The sequence below is a fragment of the Zingiber officinale genome, chromosome 3B, assembly GCF_018446385.1.
Source record: "Zingiber officinale cultivar Zhangliang chromosome 3B, Zo_v1.1, whole genome shotgun sequence".
NCBI lineage: Eukaryota > Viridiplantae > Streptophyta > Magnoliopsida > Zingiberales > Zingiberaceae > Zingiber > Zingiber officinale.
In genome coordinates, this window is record NC_055991.1 from 128,092,223 (window position 1) to 128,115,467 (window position 23,245).

General features: G+C 35.9%; 2 protein-coding genes across 2 annotated transcripts; one reads left to right on the forward strand and one right to left on the reverse strand.

Moving 5' to 3' along the window:
• Positions 1 to 329: 329 nt before the first annotated feature.
• Positions 330 to 11,389, forward strand: LOC121967665 (ras-related protein RABC2a-like). Its single transcript, XM_042518021.1, has 6 exons — positions 330 to 846; positions 2,363 to 2,431; positions 7,114 to 7,179; positions 8,716 to 8,837; positions 9,394 to 9,522; positions 11,035 to 11,389. The coding sequence occupies exons 1-6, from the start codon at positions 699 to 701 to the stop codon at positions 11,143 to 11,145; spliced, it is 645 nt and encodes a 214-aa protein (XP_042373955.1). The 5' UTR covers positions 330 to 698; the 3' UTR covers positions 11,146 to 11,389.
• Positions 11,390 to 16,757: 5,368 nt separating this feature from the next.
• Positions 16,758 to 17,876, reverse strand: LOC121967666 (aquaporin TIP1-1-like). The gene is made up of 2 exons (XM_042518022.1): positions 17,712 to 17,876; positions 16,758 to 17,612 (listed from the first exon to the last, which is right to left on the reverse strand). Exons 1-2 carry the CDS (start codon positions 17,842 to 17,844, stop codon positions 16,996 to 16,998), a joined length of 750 nt encoding a protein of 249 aa, XP_042373956.1. The 5' UTR covers positions 17,845 to 17,876; the 3' UTR covers positions 16,758 to 16,995.
• Between the last annotated feature and the right edge of the window lie 5,369 nt (positions 17,877 to 23,245).

The window sequence follows — 23,245 nt, forward strand, 5'->3', positions numbered from 1 at the left end:
GCCTGGTGCATACTTCAGCATCTCCTTTCCCCGACTTCCACTCAACAAGATCATGCACGACGTCTTCTCCTCCTCACAGTGTCGCCGTACACGAGCCCGGCGTTGGTCATGACTACCAAGCGGCGCCCCGCGCACTAAGTAGCGCACGGGAGTCGCGCAGCGATAGGCTGGGAGTATAACAGCTAGCTCTTATTCTGATTGGGCAGCTTATTTGAGTTTTACGTGATCATCATCATCATCATTATTTTTATTGTTGTTTCCATCTTAGTCAATCGGTCGGGCCGAGGTTTGAATCCCACGGTGCCAGCTGGTCCTTCTGTTATCATTCCCCGTAACGGTAGAGGAAGAAGGATGCAGCAGTCAAGACAAGAGCAGTGAAGTGAAGGGAACTAGGAAGGGGACGTTTGAGAAAGCGAGGAGAGGAGATGCCCATCAAAAAGAAACTTTAAAAAGAATCGCTCGCCTCCTTCCCTTCCCCTTCTTCCTCTTTTTCCTTCTTTTTTATTCTTCCTCCCAGCCTCTTCTCCACCTTTCTTCTTCTTCTTCTTCTATAGTTCTGTCTTTGTATTTACTTTTGTTTTCTTCAATCCAAATCTCTTATTTCTGTCGCCGTCGACGACAGAAGAGATCGAGGTCTGTTAGAGTGTGTGTCGTGTTCAGGTGTTGAATCATCTCCTTGCGGTGCTGCTTTGGGGGCGATGACGAGTTCCTCGTCTGGGCCTGGCAACAGCTGCCATTACTCCTTCAAGATACTCCTGATCGGTGATACCGGCGTCGGCAAGAGCAGCCTTCTCGTGTCCTTCATATCCAACCACCTCGTAGATCTGGACCTCTCTCCAACCATCGGTGAGCGCTCCAGGATTTCCCTTCCCTCACTGCATAATTCCGCGTCGATTTGGTCTTCTTGATCGGTCTGTTGGGTTCGGATTTGTTAAAACTTTTTCTCTCGGATTGTTTTCGAGATATCCAGTTAAAGTTTTTCTGCCTTTGGCACTTGGCTCTGATTCAATTCTCCTGTTCTTTGTTGAGATTTCATCACGATCCTTTGTTTATTGGACTTTATATTGTATTCCTATTTTTGGTTCCTTTTTTTATCACTTGCGATAGTTGTTTCTTTAAGTTGACGAGATTGTTTGGTACACCACAGTCTAGTGACTTGAGGACAAATGATGTCTCTTATGACAAATAAAGTTCAACTGAAATTGAGTCACAAAAGACAGGAATTTCCCTTTTTTTTGTTTTTCTTTAAAAATAAAATACAGAAAGATAAGATGTGTGAATTCACTCCTCAAATTGTAAACGTTATGTTTTTACCCTTTTGGCCATAATTGGCTTCGCTTTGTTTCCAATTTGACTCGAACGGATGCTCTTTTGTTAGGAATCAATATTTTCTTAGTAAATAAGAGTAATGACTCAATGGTGGAGCAAGGAGTACAAGGCAAGTGTTAATCTTAGTACAAGCAAAGTATAGGAACCTTCCTTGTGCAAATTCTACCATACACAGAATTTACCATTTTGTTCACGCGCCATTATTAGTAAGAACAACATTGGAATAGACAGCACATAATTCATTTAAATTAGTAGAGAAAATATAAAACAAGCTATTATGTACGTGGTGTTGCCTCTTGAACGACAGCATGACAAATGCATGTTACAATGCGGGCTATGGCAGACTCAAACCATCCAGAAATCATACATCCCCCCTTTGCGTCTTCTCTTCTTACATGAACCTTCTTTGTCATTAGAAATTAAAATACCAAATAAGAGTCAATGTAACAAGCTTTTTAATCAAACAATCAGACATTAACAAAAAAGAGACAAATTTAGAATCGTACATGACATGTCTACATTAATGGCCATCCCTCCCACATGGTTTTGGTAAGTGAAAGTGATGCTTCTCCTTTACAATTTTTGAGGAAATGGACAGCTGGATATTAAATGATTTACAAACAGAATCCTTTCATATTCAATACTTCTTAATTTTTTAGAAGGAAAAAAAAATCTGTTGCAAAAAAAAAAAAATCTTAGTTTTCATCTACTTCTAGGTCAAAATTAATTGACTTTAATATGTCCTTTTTTGGGGAAATTCTCACGATGATTATTGACCAGAATAGCTAATTTCTTTTATCAAATTGTTCTTATTTAATTGTGATAAAATAGAAACGATATTGGATAAATATGGGTTGGATTCTTTTTAACCAATAGCACTTCATTTGTTCTATAAATACATATAGAGTTTGGGATACAACAACAATTCTAATTTGTTTTCTCATTCTGGAGTTTCTTATTTGATGCCTTTACATCCATAGTTATTCACTCTATTTTGTTTATTTACTTGTATTAACTTTTATATTGGTTTTAGGAGTGGATTTTAAGATAAAGCATCTTACAATTGCTGATAAAAAGTTAAAGCTCACAATTTGGGACACCGGTAAGTAGGAGCACAATTGGCTAGTAGAAATTATTATTTGTTCTCCTACTCATACTTTTGTCTTAATTAACTAAAGTTCTAGTATTCTCTATCTTCCCCTTGTGTAAGTAGGGCTCCTTGGATCAGCTTAAGTTCTGGCATCAGTTGTTACTCCAGTGATTCTTCTATCATTTATCATATCATTATTGAGGACCTTGAGAATGTACTGTCTACTATAAACAAAAAGATATAAGACTGTGGAAAACTAGAACCTTAAAAGCCACATGTAATTCAGACTAGTTGTTGACTCAAGACATAGCTGAACCCAACCAGCTGGCAATTGTTGTCAACTGTCACCTAAACTAAAGACCAAATATCAGCCTAAACTTGCACAGTTATAGAAGTTCCTCTAAGTACCGTGGTGTTAGATTATATAATTAGAATTATTTGTTTATAGCCTTGAGGGCAATTTAGTCTTTTACCTTTTTAATTTAGGGTTTAGGTTTTCTGATAATTCACTATATAAGACTTTGTACTCTTTATTTTTTAATTACCCTTTTTTTTGGATTCATCAATAAAGACGGCTACTTTTCTTTTGGGGATATGTTATGGAAAATTTTTTGCGAGGAAAATCTATGTAGGGATATGTTTCAGCTGTGCGAGTTCAACCTACGGGCATTAATGCTGATGATTATGTAAAGTCGTTGGATGTTTGGGAGACCGATAATGCGAAGATTATTATATGGATCAATAATTCAGTTTCACACTCCATTGGTGCTCAGTTGGCCAAGTACGAGACAACCAAAGAGGTTTGGGAACATCTGGCAAGATTATACACGCAGTCTAACTTTGCCAAACAATATCAATTAGAAGCAAATATAGGTGCACTTCAGCAGCAAGATATGAGATCCCAGATTTTTATTCTGCCATGTCGGAATTATGGGACCAGTTAGCACTCACAAAATCCTTAGAATTCTGAGCATTCCCAGCTTATGTCACTCGTAAAGAAGAGCAATGTCTGGTCTAATTCTTGATGTTTCTTCGTGATGACTTTGAAGGATTGCGTGGAACAATTTTGCATCGTAGTCCTCTCCCTTCCGTTGATTCAGTAGTACATGAATTGCTAGCTAAGGAGATTCGTCTTAAGTCTCAGGTTGATAAGAGGATTGTTGCACCATCTACGCCATCTGTTTTTGCAGCACCACAGCGGTCTATGCCGCATAATCAAAGTAGGTCGACTTCAAAGGTTTCTAGTGATGAGTGTGCTTATTGCAAAGAAAAAGGACATTAGAAGTCTTAATATCCATTATTGTTGGACAAAGGCAAACTACCGCAACAACAAAAACGACAACCACAACAGAATGGGGTTGCAGAGAGAAAACATAGACATCTTGTTGAGACAGCCCGTTCATTCTTATTGTCTGCAGATGTTCCTAGTATTTTTTGGAGAGAAGCAGTTCTTACTGCTACTCATGTAATTAATATGATTCCAACTTCTCACAATTCAGGTTTTTCTCCTTTTCAAAAACTATATGGCCATGCTCCTGATTATTCCTCTTTACCTGTTTTTGGTTGTACCTGTTTTGTTCTCCGACCACATGTTGAGTGATAAGTTGTCCTCTAAGTCTGCTTTGTGTGTCTTCCTTGGTTATGGTGTTGGTCAAAAAGATATCGTTGTTTTGATCCAGTTAGTAAAAAATTGTATGTCTCTCGTCATGTTGTGTTTCTTGAGCATATTCCTTTCTTCTCCATACCTCTTATATCACATGACATGACTCATGCAAATCTTATTCGCATTGATCCCTTCAGTACCGACACCGACGAAGCCTCCCCCACGGCTACTCTTCGTATTCTCGAGACATCTCCTCCACCTCCACCTCCCCCTCCTACGACTGTTCCTTCACCTCCAGAGATTGCGGACAATCCTATTCGGCGGTCTACACATCCTCGTAAGTCTACTAAACTACTTGATTTTGCTTATTCTTGTTATTCTACTTCCTTTGCCTCTTTTGTTGTCTCTATTCATCATCTTTCTCAGCCTTTATCCTATAGAGAAGCTGTTGGTAATCCTCTTTGGCAGATTGCTATGGACGAGGAATTAACTGCTCTGCATCATACTCATACTTGGGATTTGGTACCTCTGTCACCAGGGAAACGTGCCATTGGTTCTCGTTGGGCTATAAGATCAAAACTAAATCTGATGGTTCTATCGAACGGTACAACGCTCGTCTTGTTGCTAAAGGTTACTCTCAGGAGTATGACATGGATTGTGAGGAAACTTTTGCCCCTGTTACTAAAATGACCACTGTCCGTATGTTAATTGTTGTTATCTCTGTTCGTTAATGGAAGATATCTCAGATGGATGTCAAAAATGCTTTCTTGAATGGTGATCTTCAAGAAGAAGTGTATATGGTGCCTCCACCTGGAGTTGCTCATCGATCTGGTGAAGTTTGCAGGCTTCGCAAAGCTCTCTATGGATTCAAACAAGCACCACGTGTTTGGTTTGCCAAGTTCTCCACGGTGGTTACCTCACTTGGTTTTCATCCCAGTAATCATGATTCAGCTTTATTTTTCAAGTGCACGCGTGCAGGTCGTATACTTTTATCTTTATATGTGGGTGATATGATAATTATTGGTGATGATTTTGATGGAATTGAGTCTTTGAAGTTTGAATTAGCTCGTTGTTTCGCTATGAAAGACTTGGGTTTACTGCGCTATTTTCTAGGAATTGAGATCGTCTCTTCACCTAAAGGTTATCTCTTATCTCAGTCAAAGTACATAGCTGATCTATTTGAGCGTGCACGTCCCACTGACAACATGGTAGTTGATACTCCCCTTGAGACCAATGCTAGGTACTCTCCATCAAATTGTTCTCCTTTGCCAGATCCTAACCTCTACCGTACAGTTGTGGGAAGCTGGGTTTATCTCACAGTGACTCGTCCTGGTATTGTATATGTTGTACATGTGGTTAGTCAGTTTTTCACTGCACCCACCACAGTTGTTGTTCTTCGCATTCTTCGGTAGCTTCGGGGAACTCAATTTTAGAGTCTCTTATTCCCTTCTACTTCCTCATTAGAGTTAGAGTTCTGTGTATACTCTAATGTTGATTGGGCGGGTGATCTTACGGGTCGTAAGTCGACCACTAGCTTCTGTATTTTTCTTGAAGATTCTCTTATTTCTTGGAAAAGTAAGAAGCAAGATGTTATTTCGAGATCCTCCACAGAAGCTGAGTATCGTGCCATGGCTACCACTAGTGAGATTGTTTGGCTACGTTGGTTGCTTGCAGATATGAGAATTTTTCTTCAGAAACCTACTGCTCTTCATTGTGATAATCAGAGTGTCATTTAGATTGCGCGCAATACAGTTTTTCATGAGAGAATGAAGCATATTAAGATAAATTGTCATTTCCCTCGTCATCATCTACAAATTGGCATTATCACATTGCCTTTTGTTCCTTCCTCACTGCAAATAGCTGATATGTTTACCAAGACTTATTCCGCTTCGTGTTTCCGATTTTTATCTGACAAACTCTCAATGCTTCTGGCTATAACATCGTGAGTTTGAGGGTGAATGTTAGATTATATAATTAGAATTATTTGTTTATAGCTTACAATTTAGTCTTTTACCTTTTAATTTAGGGTTTAGGTTTTCTGATAATTCACTATATAAGACTTTGTACTTTTTATTTTCTAATAACCCTTTTTTTTGGATTCATCAATAAAGATGACTACTTTTCTTTGGCATCAATTTCTACACGTGGCAATTCCCCTTTTTGATTATATTTACTTAAGAACTTTTGATAAAAGCAATGATGGGCTAGATAATCATTGTCCAGAAACAAAAAAAGAAGAAGAATTAGGGTGTGTTTGGTTTATGCATGTTTCATTTTCATTTTTTGGAAAACGCGCGTTTTCTATAAAATAGAAAATGACTTTTAGTCATTCTCTATGTTTCAGAAAATGCTAGTTATTTTTTTAGAAAACAGACATAGAAAATGCAAACCAAACACCATTTTTCAGAAATGCACGTTTTTCAAAAAATGAAAATGAAAAACGTGCAGACCCAACACACCCTTACATTCTTTATTTTCCATATATGATTATCTTGGTTTATACTATTTTAGTTAGTATCGATATGCCAAGGGAATGCTTAAAAAATAAGCATGATGTATCCTTGAATGGACAGATATGTATGAACTATTTACTTTTTGGAAATTGAAATATCTTGTTTCAGATGAACCTGACTGCTTCACTGATTCTCAATACAACTCAGTTTGGATCCAATTAGGTTCAAATTATTTTTGAATCTATGGTGTAGGGGATTTAACACTTGAAACCTCATTCGATGGATCATTTGATCTGAAGTGTTAACTCATTTGCTATTAAGTAGTCACGTTGATTGTTTATATAACAGCCATCAAAATTGTAAAAGATGGCAGGTAAACAAGAAGATAAAAGACCTAGAATCCCTCCCCTATGAGAACAGTGAATTTTGGTTTCCCAAGTTGCACAGGAGCAACCTCATCATAGACTCTAAAGCCAAGTCTTATGCTCTGGCAGCCACTAAATAACCTAATGTTTCTATAAGAATGTGGTATACATACATTTTTTACTGAATTTAATGCAAAATGGCAAATTTAGCGGAGTTCGTACAGTTATGCAGTCTATGAATTTAGACTACTAAGAATCCACACTATTTTGCAGCCGGACAGGAAAGGTTTAGAACGTTAACTACTTCATATTATAGAGGATCTCAAGGAATAATACTAGGTGAGTTGGTAAACAAATTCAGTTTTTTCTACATTGGAATTATTCTTTGTTTCATATGTTGTCTTGTTATTTCACTAGTGCACATAAGATAGTTTTTTTCTTATTTCTTATTGCTTCTTAGCTCCATGAGACATTTGCATCTTTATTTTAATGAAAACTTTGAAGAAACTATTTTACAAATTCTCACTCTAGAATTCTTGTATTGGGCTCATCTGAACGTTTCATTTAACAAATGCAATGAGAGTACAAAGGTGACATTGCTTTGTGTTAGGCTTGTGCCTGATTCCATGATAATGCCAGTAATATGCTGATGCACATGCTCGTTTCTTCATTTTGGCAACATGCTGCTAGTTCCTTTGTGGGATTTCTATGTTATATTGCACGTGAACAACCTAAAGATCCTCACTTTAGCCTAGCATCATTGATGTATATGATATCTCTAGTCTGTAGATAATCATTTTGTTTCTGGCTCTACTATTGTTTTGTCACAACATTTGGTTCCTGCACCACAAGGTCTGAAGGTCATGGGGTTGAAAATATCTCTGGCGCCAATTCATGGGGTTGAAAATCACTCTAACATAGCGTTGAAAATCACTCTAACATAGCATGTTAGAATCCACCATCTTCAATCACATACTTGTATTTCCAAATATAGGTGCTTCTAAAATGCAAAATCACTTCCACCACAAGGTCAATTTGTCTTTTGCTGTCAAATAGTACAAACACACATAGGAAGAAAAATTAATTTATGTGTTTCAATGTAAGCATCCTTATAGAAGAACCTTCTCAACCGTCCCTAGAATGCTCTCTCAACATTGGAGTACCCATCAGCTAGAAAAATTGCACGCCCACCACAACATCAAACATAATCATGACAAATCATGCTAGAAGAATCGCTAAAATAGGGATGCTAGAGAGTACTTGCATTATGTCTTCACACATTATCTCAACATGCAGAGATGATTATCATATAAAATAAATCATTTAATTAAAATTGCAACAAGGTTTAGAACAAGACATATCTCATAAATACAAAATTGATAACATTAGATACATAGCAAATGAAAGGTTAGTTGGAAACATCATATAAAACTTCGATCCCAATAGTACTTGACTGGATTACCTATCAGACAGTTTCAAATAATCCTCCTAAATTGTTACATTATTTTAAAGTATGTGACTGGATCCTTTTTGTCATGTATCGCATACTTATTAACTTATCAAGGCTAACTTCTCTGCAATTTGCCATTCTTATGGGTAGTTTGCAACTTTGCATCCTATCAACATTTTCCTGAAACTTAACATATTCTAAGATTGGGCATCGTGTTTCTTCTGTATCAATTTTTTATGGAATGTTTAATATACTTTCAGTATCTTCAATATGCCAAAATTATTAAGTTTTCTGAACTTTCTCTCTTCCCCTAAAGTATATTCTTTAGACAACTTAAAAACTATATGCATGTTTTCATATTATATTATGGTGTTTTCTATATTTTTTTTTTCTCCATGAAATTGATAACTCATTTCTCCTGGTAGTTTATGATGTGACGAAGCGAGATACTTTTACTAATATTGCTGATGTGTGGATCAAAGAAATAGAATTATATGCAACAAACCACAACTGTGTGAAAGTGCTTGTTGGAAATAAAGCTGACAAGGTTATTTCTACTACTCAGGACTTCCTTTCCTTGCCTCGTTATTATGTAGCTTATGACTTTTTTTGTTGATATCTTCATCGTCTTAATCATTTGGTTGTCAAAGTGCTTGAGTCAAATATATTATAATAATTAGAAACAGCAATTTGGAATATCATTTTATGTGTATGAGGATATGTGCTTTTATGATAATAATTTGAGGATATGTGATGGCATCAATACCTGCAATATCTTTATTTTTCTTCAACAAGACGTGGTATTGGTTGCTAAAGACATGACTAATCATGATTCTGATGTCTCTCAATATTTCAAGATTGTTATGGCATTCTTTTCCTTTTTTTTCTCTTGATTAGTTAGCAAAGTTTGTTTAAGTGGCATTACATCAGTTCTCAAGACACTAACCTATGTTCTTTTTTCTCTCTTTAATATATTTCTGACAGTCCATCGCATCATGAGGCTTTATATTTCTTGAAGCTCTTACACTTTGTAGCTGAGAAGCATACCTTTTATTCTATATTTCTATGGCACTAATTAATTCGTATTACATAAATTCAATTAGGAGTCTGAACGAATGGTGACAAGTGAAGAGGGGATGGCCTTTGCAAATGAGTATAAATGTTTGTTTCTAGAGTGCAGTGCAAAAACAAGATCCAACGTAGAAAGATGCTTTGAAGAACTGGCATTGAAGGTATTGTTCCCATGAAAATCAAACACTCAACATTTCTCTACTGTTTAGATTCTGAAATGATGCATAGTGATTGTATAATTTTTTTTCTAAGAACTTTATAGCAAAAAAAAAAAAAAAAACTCATATACTATGATCAATTCTAAGAAATTTACCCAAAATGTCTTTCCTTCCACTCAATTTCTACCTCCAAGGGTTCTATTTTTTGGTCTTCTACAAATATCATCCTTGTGTTCCAAAGATTCAATCATAACACTCATTCAAAAATTTATTGAATGAAATTAATGATATTGAAAGAAACTAGGGCATGGAGACTATGGTTTAAGATTTTGTTCCATGCCGATTAACAAGGGTGAAACATTTCATTTTGCTCGTTGAGCCTGCACCTTGAAACTCCCCAGATCCTAGACGAGTGTTCTGCAAACTGAGCATGAGATCGTAAGGAGGTCATGAGTAGAGAATGAGATGCTACATTGATGATGGGTGCTCGACACTTGAGCATTAGGATGTGAGCACCAGGCGATGCCCCCATCTGCAAGTAAGGTCAAGTGGCAGCACTAGAATGCATGCAAGGGTTGGTGATGCTCCATGGTGCTAGAGGCGGTGGTGTCTCAGCTATACAAATCATGAGTGATAGAAGAGAAGGTGGAGGCAGCATGAGTTTGAGTTAGGGAGTGGAGGTAGCAGAGGCCGGGAAATGCTTGGTAGTTATAGGAGCGGGGTGGCTTTGTAGTCGCGAGGGAAAGAAGAGAAGGTGGAGGCAACGTGGGTATAAGTTAGGGAGCGGAGGAGCTGAAGAAAGAAAAAAGTTTATATAATCTCTCAAAAAGTAATTCCTGATTGATTTGATTAACACAACTAAAATAACCCAAGTATGGACTTTGTTTATCTCTAATGCATTCATTATAGTTGCCACAGGCAGTTTTTATAGCTACTCGATGAATTCTCCTAAAACTTAATTTGACCACACTAGATCCAGCAATAATGATTTGGTTCTATTCAACTTAATTAGTTCTGAAAAATCTAAAATAAATTACAACGAGCAATTAAATAGGATAAAAATTTAATATTTTACATCCTCCTCTTGCTAAAGAATTTAGTCATCTCTAGGAAACAACAAAACAAACTGACATTGTACAATTGCTCAACAAGCATTTACACATAGAATTAATAGTTTGGTGGTGTTTTACAGAGTTCACTTACATACTGAAATAATAGCTCTCTACCTATGATGATAGTGCCAAGAGTTATCAAATTTCTGTTCCGTCAAAACTTAAACATTCACTTTTGTATCTTACAATCGTCAACTGAATAGATGTTATCAAACACCAAAACTACTGTCAGAGGTGTAATAAAATCAATTGCTAAAGTCATTTGTTTTAAAAAAAATCTTTATTTGTTGAAACAGAGGATCGTGCATTTTGTTCCATTTATTGTTCTCAATTTCAAAATAACAAGTGGAACAAAAATCTTAAAGCGGCTCAATAGTTTAGTGAAGTTCTTTTACTTTTCTAGATCTTGGAAGTTCCTGAACTGCTCGAGGAGGGATCTGCTCCAGCAAAAAGAAATATCCTAAAACAGAAGCAGGACCAACGAGCAAACCACCAAGGAGGCTGTTGTTCATAGTTGAGTTTATTTTTTCTTTAATGATGAATGTCGTGAGACGCAGATGTATCCATTACTACAATGAACTGAGTTTGTAAATGAGTGTGTCAATGTAGCTTTGTCTTGTGGATGTGCAACATTGTTTGGAGATTCAGAAAGAAGAGATGTGAACTAAAAGATAATTGTGGATGCATGTATCCGATGATAATTCGATCATTTGTATGTATCACTGTGGCTGATTACATTACAAGTGTATTTGGATGCATTCTCGGAGAATTGCTTCGTGATCTTTATTTCTGGATATTTTATTTTTCATTCGCTCAGTCAATTAATAATTTGACAGGTCATGTTTGAATTCCAGGTTTTAGAATTTATCCACACTAGTATAACATTTCATGATAGCAGCTTTTCTAGGTAGCAGAATAACGTACCTGGTTTTCTCTTTTCTTATCATTTTTTTTATCAATATTTTTACTAGTTCTCTTTATAAAAATATGTCCCTTCAAATAATCTTTACTATACTCCCAGATTTTTTTTTTATTTATTTATTTACCAGAGTCATGTCTCAGACCAAAAAAACAAAAAAAAAGGGACAATATTCGGGGGTTTTTTCCGTGGATGTTTTATTGAACCGTGTGAGTAAGATAGAGATTTTAAAATTTTAAAATTTCAAACAGATGTCGTGTTTTCTCGTTATACTCCTCTGTTTTTCATGTTCAAATGTTTACTCAATTCATTCTTTTCAATTTATGGGATTGAATTTAATACTAATCTATACTATTGAATTGAAATTAGAGGTTTACCGGAGTTCATGATTTTGATTTAAAGTGATTCTTTATATCTTTTTTATCTATTTTAACTAAAATTAATATACTCCTGTAAATCTCTTTTATCTATTTTAGACTAAAATTAATACAGTCATGCAAACCTATTGAATGTTTGACCAATCTAGAGTTTAAGAAGATCAAAATGAATGAGAAAAACAGGAATACATAATAAAAAATACTTGATCAGTAAAAGAGCAGGATTCTATTTTTATAGAGGATAAATTTTTTATATCATTGGTTATATTATATTTATGGAGCGGTGAATTTTTGGGCCAATTTGAACTAACTTATATATATCACCAACAAATTTATAATTCATCCCTATTAATTGTCCCCATTAATTATTTGGACATAGAATTCATTCTAAGCTGATAGATAATTCATAATCAACTTTCTTACCTACTACTCTAGGAAAAATTGAATCCCCATTGCCTCCTTAGAAGGGAAATGTCTTGAAGCACTAGACGATAGAGACATATCTATCTGACATTTACTATAATGATAGTACGTTTAATTTTTAGAATTGTCAATATAATCTAAACTAAATCTGATCACTATATCCCACTAAAACCTCCACATAAAATAAAAAATTAAAGAGTTGTTCTGATTTTTTTTATTTTTAATTAATTTTTTTATTTATATTCATATTCATATTAATATGCTTGCACTATATTATATTCATTTTAAAATTAGTAACTCATTTAATTAAATCAAATAAAACATATTCATCAAATGTGAACTATCATATAATGTATTTACAGCATAAAACAAAGGCATCCCTCTTACCTTTCACATAACGCCTAAAGTAAAAAATTGATATCTCAATTTTTCTACGTGGAGATGATACTAAAGAGTAGTAACTTTTTGTTACTAATTTCAACGGTTTCATTATTAGTCTTAGAAAACATTTAAAGTTGTGTTATGATAACAAAATAGGAGAATTGTCAAAATTTCATTTCTTTCTTGAAGAAGTTTAGTGGAAATTGGAAGAGGAATATTTTGTTCACATGTTAATTAAGGAAGAGATCCTTAATTAATTATGATTGAATACAATCATAATCTAAGTCCATATACACATTCATGTTAATGAATGAAGAGATCCTTAATTAATTATGATTAATTATAATCATAATATTTTTCATATATATACACTAATACCCTCCCTCAACCTCAAGGTGAAAAATCATTCAACAACTTGAGGTTGTAGATAAGATCTTGAAATCGACGAGGTGAATGAGATTTGGTGAAAATGTCTATGATTTGAGCTTGTGATGATATGGGAATCAATTGTAGAGTGCCATGATGAGTGGCATGATGTCATACCAGATGATAATCAATCTCAATATATTTTGTACGTATATGGAAGACATCAGGGCCGTCTCAACCATTCTTGAGAAAAAAGAATTTAATATTTTTTTAAATAAATATCAGAAACATTTAATTTTATTAGTTATAGCAAAAGGTGGAATTTGTCATCCTAACAGCCCAACACGACCAATCCTACGACCATCTGTGAGGAGGTAAATCGGAAAGCTGCAGTTGGCCACTGTGGGGAGAGCATTTTTCTTGACTTTGCCGAGATTCGACATCTTGCCCATTGTAACAATATCTACCCGTATAGCCAACTCAACCATATCCCGGGGGCGACATTTAATTTTGTTAGTAAAATTTAAAAGGGTAATTTCATATATTGCCAATGATTATTTATACAATTAGTAGCAGTGACCAACTAAGCCACAAAAACTTTATCTTATGTCAAACCTCACTTTTTTATTATTAGTAAACTTTAAAAAATAAAAAATATTTTATGTTATCTAATTTAGAAACAATAATAAATTATTGTAATACTATTAATATACATTTTAATTATAATTTTTTAAAAAAATATATCAATCATTTTTAACTTCGAGGAAGGAAAATTTTGACACAACAATAAAATTATTGTATGACCTAGAAGAAATAGGTTGAGTACTAAATATAGTCATTATGTATAATAGACTCTTCCTCGGAATCCGACGGGAGTTTCGTGAACTAAACTGTCTTTTTATTTATTTTAACTTTGATAAATTATTAATAAAATTTATTTATCTAAAAATATTTAGCTAGAAAATATTGATCGAAATTATTAAAAAAAAAAAAAATTTAAGAAAGAAATAATTTTACATTTCAATATGTTTTTGACTATTAAAAGTGTGTATATATATATATATAAATTAAGTGTAATCAATAAATATATCATTAAAAAATTTAAAATTACTAATTAAATTTTAATAAAAAAATAAAAATAAATTACTAAGTAAATCTAATTTTAATAGTAAAAAAACTAAAATTATCAATTAAATCTAACACGAGTAAAAAAAATAAAAATGATCCAAATTTAATCTATAAAATGTTTAAAATTTTTGACCAAATATAGTTTAGCTATAAAAAATTACAATTACCGATAAAAATAAATCTCAACTAAATTTTATTTTAACCACAATTTTAAATATTTAATATCCATACTCATATGTTTTTAAATTAATATTCATATTTAATTTACATAGACATATATATATATGTAAAATTTGTGGGCCCTAATATAATAGGGACCCTAGGCATAGGCCTTAATGGCCTATGCCTTGAGACGACCCTGGAAGACATGATTGTAAGTGATATGCATGGCATTGTTATTACATACCAGAGTGGGGTAGTGAAAGATAAAGAAACACTCATATCTTGAAGTAATCATCGAAGCCATAGAAACTTAGAGGTAGTGTTTGCAAGGGTCGGATATTCTACTTTAGTATTAGAGTGGGACACAATAGTTTGTTTCTTACAACGCCATAAAATGATAGATGTATCAAAAAAAGAAACAATATTTAATGGTGGATTAGTGATCAGTTGGATCACCAGCCCAATCAGTATCAGAATTTGCTTGCAACTCCAGAGGAGATGAGTATGAAAAGTGCAACCCATGAAATAAAGTTCCTCAAATGTATCTTAATATGCGAAGAACTATTGTAAAATGAGTGATACGAGGGGCTGACATGAACTGACTCACAATACGAATGGCAAGGAAATATCTGGTGAGATATATAAGACTTCTAACTAGTTGTCAATAAAGTGTACCATCACTGAGAGGAGTACCATCAGTAGTGGACAAATGCTTAGTGGAGTCAAATGGCGTACTAGCGATTTTTGTATTAGTGATACCAGCTCGAGATATGAGATCTATGGCATCAGAAGATACTTCAATGCTCAAAAAATAACTTAGGTTTCCAAGATCTTTCATTTCAAACTGCTAATGAAGAAATGATTTGAGATCATTAATTCTATTTGTATTATCGCCAGTGATTATCATATCATCCACATATAGTAAAAGTAAAATATTCCCTTGAATTCGTCTGGCCCATTTAAGGTTCAAGAGTCCTTTAACCAGTCGAATCTTAGTTCAACTGTTTTATTTTTATTTTTTATACTAGGACTTGAACTTGGGTCTCCCAGATATATACCAAGTATCATAATCAACAAGACTACAACTATTAATATTTTTATATATTAGTTGATTATTTAATAAATAATTAATAGTTTTCTTTTGTTATATTATTATTTTTAATGATTGGAAGAGGAGTAAGAGAAGTGTTTATTCATTTATTAATTAATTTATGATCATGGCCAACAAATGATGATAAATGCTAATTAATTATTTAATAATTAATTAATAGTTTTATTTCACTATATAATTATTCTTAATAATCATGGTGGTAAATGATTTTATGAATTTACTATTTTTAATATAATAATCTTGAATTATGATGAATTATAACAAACCTTGAATTGAACTGTGAACAGATGATTTTAAACTATGAACCGTCTTTGTCTTGGACAGTACAAGATTCAAGATCGACCTGCTAGTAATCGTCAAATTGACTGTTCAAACCGTGGTCGGATTTAGACTCCCTAATTTAAAAAATAATCAAACTTTGGAATAAGATAGATTAATGAATTTAAAAAAATTTAAGTCATTTTAAATTAAAATTAGAAAAATGATATGCTCAAGGAAAAAATCTCAATGAAAAACTCAAGAATAGACATATAAATTCATAAGGCCCACAAAAAATAAAATGATGGACAATAAATTTATATATCTATCCTTTAAACTTTTTTTAAGATTTTTTTCTTAGCATATCATCCCTCCTAAAATTAATATACTTTCAGAATCTTTTTAATATATCTATGTCTTCCTGTACAGTGTAAATTGATTGAGAGGCGTAAATTTTTAAATGGGTTGAAAAATATTTAAACGTGCAAAAGAAAAATTAAATACAGAAAGAAGAAAGAGACATAATTGAATTTTGAATCTTACTCCCGGTTCAGTCAAATATAATATATATATATATTTTTTTTATTTTGTTTCGGGTCTCGGTCTCGGGCCTCTCGGCCATGAACATTGGGCACTAAATGTCTCCGGCATCATCAAAACCATACCGCCGACCACTATTTTAAAACCACGCATTGAATTCGCCGTACACGAAGGGAAAGATCCAACAAATCATTCATGTCCATCCACCACAACACAATCATTGATGTCCATTTTCCCCCTTTTTTACATGTGTCGGTAATTATTAAATCTTTTCAGATAATTAATCAAGCAGGTCCCCCGTGATAATTCCATCTTGAAATTGAAATTGCACCGCCCAAATCCGAATGTGCTCCAATAATTAACCATTCTCTTATTCATCCAGTCACAATTACTGTCTTATGTACCAAATCTTCTAATGTTTTTCGTCTGATTATTATTCATGAGTTTTTTTTAAAAAAAAATTAAGAAAGGGTGCGGAACAGGCCAAATTGATTGAAAAGCAAGAACATCATTGAAAAACAGGACTTTACGCGACAAACGTACACTGATAATGAAATCAAGCAAAGAAAAGAAAATAGTAATAATATTATATTATTTAATTAGGAATTAAGAGGTAGTAGCTAGACAGCTCGACGACGACGGCGGCCATTCGATCGAGACGGACGGAGCAAGCAGCCGGCCTCTCGAATTTATTGTGGATTAGTAGTCGGAGGCGAGCTGCTCGTGCGTGCGGCTGATGAAGAAGGTCTCGTAGACGATCCCGGCGATGGCGCCTCCCACAAGCGGACCCACCCAGTAGATCCAGTGGTAGGTCCAGTCCCAGCTGACGAGCGCCGGGCCGAAGGCGATGGCCGGGTTCATGGACGCGCCGTCGAAGGCGCCGCCCACCAGGATGTTGGCCCCCACGATGAAGCCGATGGCGATGGGCGCGATGGTGCCCAGGGTGCCCTTCTTGGGGTCCACCGCCGTCGCGTACACCGTGTACACCAGCCCGAACGTCATCACGATCTCCAGCACCAACGCCTCCCACACGCCCACCCCCGAAGACAGCCCGAAGGTGCCGGTGGGAAGCCCGGTGGTGAAGAGAAGCAGCAGGGACGCCGCCGTCGACCCCAGGAGCTGCGCGATCCAGTACAGGATCCCCCGAAACAGAGTGATGTTGCCGCCCACGAACACCCCGAAAGTCACCGCCGGGTTCACGTGCCCGCCGGAGATGTTTGCCCCCACGGCCACCGCCACGAATAGCGCAAATCCGTGCGCGATAGACGCCGCCACCAGCCCCGCCGGCGTCGTTGCCCCGTCGCTCGTCAACTTGTCTGAAACAAATAGTTAAGCAGGGGGGGAATCAATGTGTCTTCAAATTAGTCGATGTGAGGCCGAAATATTGTAATTAATCTGCGTGTCCTAGTACGTACTAAAGGCTATGCCGGAGCCTTGGCCGGCGAAGACGAAAATGAGGGTGGATATGAACTCGGCGAGCGCCGCCTTCAGGGCGGACGGATGAGTCGCCTCCACGGGAGTTCCGATCGCGATTCTGGAGATCGGCATTCTGTATTTCTCGCTCAAAAATCGAGCTTTGTGCGAGTGAAGCAGCCGGAAGCTCCGGCAGCTTAAATAACGCGAAGGTGGGGTAGACAGATGACCGGTGTAGCCGGTAGACGGCAAAATATTGATTTTTTTGAAAGAGTTTTATTATTGCAATAGTTGTCTTCTATTTAATATATACATGAGAAAAATAATAAATACTAGTGATCGTGCACACGCGTCCGTGTGTAATATAATATGATCTTGTCTCTCAGTTGAGAAAACGAACCTGTCGGTGTGACGTGTCTGGAAGGTTGACCACATCCCCATGACCCGGTCGATGAGATGTCCGCTGCGTTGACCAAGTCGTCTGAAGTCCTCCTCCGGTCAACTATACCTGTATCCAGTGACCGGGTTCCCCCGGTCTCTGGTACCTCGATGCTCGAGGCGAATCCCACAAATATATAAGTAACCACATAATAGTATAGCAGAATAATTAACTAAATGCAGAAAAGGTACGAGAACGTACTCTGGCCCAGGGGGGCGCCCTCGGATGGATGGATGAGCTGGTCGAGCTACTGATCAAGTCGTCGTGGCCCTGGATCCGGAAAGCGGCATGTAGGCCAAGACATAATGGCTCGTAGGCCGATACGCGGCACGCAGGCCGGATAGCACAGATAGCTAATAATCATAATAAAGATACAGAATAAAACCCAATGGATGTCCATATCACCACGGAGGGACGGATCTACGCCAAAAGCAGTAGAGACAACAAATGTACAGCCGTCGATGCGGACTGTCGGAATGCCAGAGGCGCTGACCGCCCAAGGCGGCTAGGGCAGTGGCTGCCGAAGGCAGCGAATGGCTGCTGGAGGCGACGGATGTCGCTAAGGGCGGAGATTGCCGCCAACGGCGGCTACTGTCGCTGGGACAGCGAGAACCGCCAGCGGCGGTGCCCACTAGGGGCGTCGCTGACTAGGATCCTAGGTGCTGCCGGCGTGGAGAAAGGGCAGCAGCGCCCTCCGCCGGAGGTGTCTGCAGGCAGGAGGAGAGGGAGGAAAGGGAAAGATAGCCTGGACCCTGCCTGAGACGCTAGCTGTGCGTCGCAGCGAGGCCGCGCGTGGATCTCGACGGTCGAGGACGAGGAAAGCATGAGGTCCGGCCGCTGGCCGTCGAGAGGGTGAGGGTCTGCTTGAGGAGGCCGGAGGACATGAGATGGAGGAGAGGGGCAACCGGTGGCAGGCTTCGGCGCCGGCGAGAAAAGGGAAAAAACCCACTGGCGGCAGCCTCTCCTCTCTCCACGAGCCGCCGCCCAAGCATGCATGATAGATTTAACCGTTTTTCTTTTTATTTTCTCTATCATTTCTCTCTTTTCTTTCCTTCTATGCATGCAACATCTCTTCTCTTTCATCTCTTCTGTACAGTGTTCTTACTATGCATGTATGCATGCATGCATGATAACGTGAACTTAAAAAGCCTCCTAAGAAGCTAATTCTTTAGTCGATTCTTCTAAAGATTTTTTAACACCCCTGAAAAATCAAAATAAGCAATGGATAACATGATTTAACTTCTTACGACCCCAAAAATCCACATGAACTGAAATAGGTGCAATTGGAGTTCTCTAGGTCGTTCATAAGTGAGTTTCGACTAAAATCCACTGATAAACCTAGAGAATTCCGATTGCACCTATTTCAGTTTTTATGGATTTCTGTGATTGCAAGGAGTTCAAATATGCTATTCATTGTTTATTTTGGTTTATCAGAGATGTTAAAATATAATAAGAAAAAAGTACTAAAATTCCCTACGTTGGGCCTGATATGGAATCATATCAGACCCACCGTGGAGAATTTTATCGATTTTTCCTTATTATATTTTAACACCTCTGAGAAGTCGAAATAAACAATGGATAACATATTTGAACTCCTTGCAAATCTAAAAAATTTACAGGAAATGAAATGGGTGCGATCCAAATTCTCTAGGTTCATTATTGGATTTTGGTCGAAACTCACTGATGGATCTAGAGAGTTCCGATTGCACCCATTCAGTTCTTGTGAATTTCTAGGGTTGTAAGGAGTTAAACGGTGTTATCCATTGCTTATTTTGGCTTCTCAGAGGTGTTAAAATGTCTTTAGAAGAATCAGCTAAAGAATTAGCTTCTTATGAGGCTTTTTAAGTTCACGTTATTCATGCATGCATGCATGCATAGGAAGAGCACTGTACAAACGATAGGAGAGAAAATAGATGTTGCAGAGGAAAGAGAAGAGAGAGAAATGACAAAAAAAATTAACGATTCTTTCTTATTATATTTTAACACCTCAAAGAAGCTGAAATAAATAATAGATAGTATATTTAAACTCCTTGCAACCCCAGAAATTTATAGGAACTAAAATGAGTGCAATCTGAGCTCTCTAGCTCTATAAGCGAGTTTCGGTCAAAACCCACTAATGAACCTAGAGAGCTCCGATTGTACATATTTCAGTTCCTATGGATTTCTAGGGTTGCAAGGAGTTCAAATATGTTATCCATTATTTATTTCAACTTCTCATAGGTGTTAAAATATAATAAGAAAGAATTGTCAAAATTCTCCATGTCGATCGAAACTCATTGATGGACAAAAAGAGTTTCAATTGTACTCATTTCAGTTCTTGTGGATTTCTGGGATTGCAAAGAGTTAAATGATGCTATCCATTATTTATTTTGACTTCTCAGAGATGTTAAAATATTTTTAGAAAAATCAACGTACAAAAGAGATGAAAGAAAAAAATGGAGAGGAAAGAGAAGAGATGTTACATGAATTGAATGAAAAAGAAAAGAGAAAGAAATGAAAGAGAAAATAAAAAAAAATCAGTCAAATTTATCAAGATGATAGAATGAAAAGAGTATTGTAAATTTGTACGTTAAAAATAATAAAGTAAGATGTGCTTTTATAAATTTAAAAACTTAAATATCCCTTTGATATATTGGTGTTGATTTTTTTTAATGTCATTTTAATTCGATTATTTGCTCATATATTTATTGGGCCAAACCGTAGAGTTTCTATTTTTTAATCATCAAAAACGCTTTACTTGGATTTTTTTATGGAAAGGACGTTCGATTCGATCCCATGTAATACAACATAATCAAGCATTATTTTTATTATTCTCTTAACAATATTTCTCCTCTAAATTCTAAATCAATCCAATGCAACTGCAACAATTATAGCTTATATAGTTAAATAGTAGCTACTATAAATATAATAATTATAATAACTACAATTTTATAGTTGTCATGACATAGAAAATAATCTTAATAAAACTAACTAAAATTCTTTGGAGAATCTAAAAAAAATTAAATGATATTTTTTACTTAACACTGGGTCGTTACAGGTTACACCGAATAATAAATATAGTTCTCTGAAAAAGTTTTACTTTATATATTATACGTCTCATAGTTTAACCCGAATCAAAGATTATAATATCTTTCAAAATTTATTTAACATTCATGTTGTAGCAACTATGAAACTATAGCTGCTATAACAATATAGTAATTACGGATTAATAGTCATTACAATATGCCTTAAACAGAAAATATACGTGTGAGAGATATAAATAGAAATAATATAGTGGAGAATAATTGGATAATTACATATGGGTGAGGTTCACTTTTCATAAAAATAAAATAAAATGGAGCATCATATAATTTAATAAATAAAGGATGCCCTTTCAATTTTGTCCAAATTTAATAAAGTTAAAGATGATTATCTTATCAAATGATAATTAATAGAGATAAAATCTAAAAATAACAAGGCGCCCTCTAGCTATATAATGAATTAATACAAATTAACATCTAAGAAAAAAATTATATAAAATTATAGTATAATTTTTATTATATAACTTATTTTTTTAAAAAATAGTGAAGCTAAATGCTGAATTCACTATTTCAAAATCTCTTAGGAAATCTGACAATTTCAGATGTTGCACTCATACGAACACTATCATTTTTTTTTTTTTTTTTATAAGTTTCACAACCTACCATTAAATCATAAAATATTATCACTATCATTTGAAAGATTACTCATAATATTTCTTGCAACTTAATCTCATCGAAAATCTCGTAAGAGGATTTCATCGGTTCAAGCAGCACGACAACACATTGGTTACAAGCGCCCGTGAAATTCAATAGGTAGGCAAGCAAGCATTGCCATTTGTTGGATAAGTGAATAGAAAAGAGCTGGAAAAATAAAAGTTCTATTATAAGTGAGATTTTAATTTTATATTTGGAATTTTAAAATATATAGGTTAATTTATATTGATTCATATATATTGATAATGTGAATAAATATATGGGGAGATATTTTTTTTCACACATAGGTGGAGGTATAAATCTAAGGCTTGAATTGCACTGAATCAAATGGACTCGCGTGTAAGTATGACTTACATGTATTGAATACTGGACCGGTCAGGGTAAAATTTATCTAAGTGGAACAATCAATATTTTGTCAAATGGATTCTTTTAATTTACTGGTTAAGAAAGTAACGGAAGAATTAACCATAGTTAATAGCGATTTCGTAACATCCAGGATAGTAATGATCGACCATTGATAGTCCTTGGTTATAATTAATTATTGGGTATTGAATGATCATTACTCGGCATTTAATGCAGGTAAGGGATGGTGCAATAGTGCTCCAATAGAAAGGGAGACGATGGTCTTGAGCGGTACACACACAAAAAACTAAAGCTCTTTGTGTGTGGAACAATCAACATTTTGTCATATAGATTCTTTTTATTTGCTACTTAAGATGGTAACAGAAGCATTAATCATAGTTAATAGTGATTTCGTAACCTCCAGGATAGTAATGGTCGACCATTGATAGTTGCCGACTATCATTAATTCTTGGGTATTGAAGGGTCATTACTCGACGTTCAATGCAGGTAAGGGATGGTGTGATAGTGCTCCTATATAAAGGGAGACTATGGTCTTAATTAGTACACACACAAAAAATTAAAGCTCTCCACCAACGTTCCTCCTCCTTCTTTGTCATGCATCTCTTACTCAGTGGAGTATTCGTGATAGTAGTCGGGTAGCTCTCAGTTCGCCGTGACCACCAGTGTTTGGTGGGAATCATGGTTGACCGTTGTATCCTGCGAAACAGACGACTCGAGAAAATCTCGAAGCAGAGTCAGAGGTGAGGCGAATATATTTCAAGGAAAATACGTCCATCACAGGCCTCGGTTCGCTTTGAACGCTCGGCCGCTTCACTCGCTCGCCCGCATCGCCCGCTCAACCGTTTTGCCTGCTCGACCACTCTACCTGCTCTGGCCACTCTGTCGCTTGGGTTGCTTTGCCATTAGGCCGCCCTGCCTTCTACTGATATGCTACTAAGCTTGGTCGGCTGCTTAGCTTGATCAATCACTCTGTGACTCGATCGATCTATCGCTCGATTGA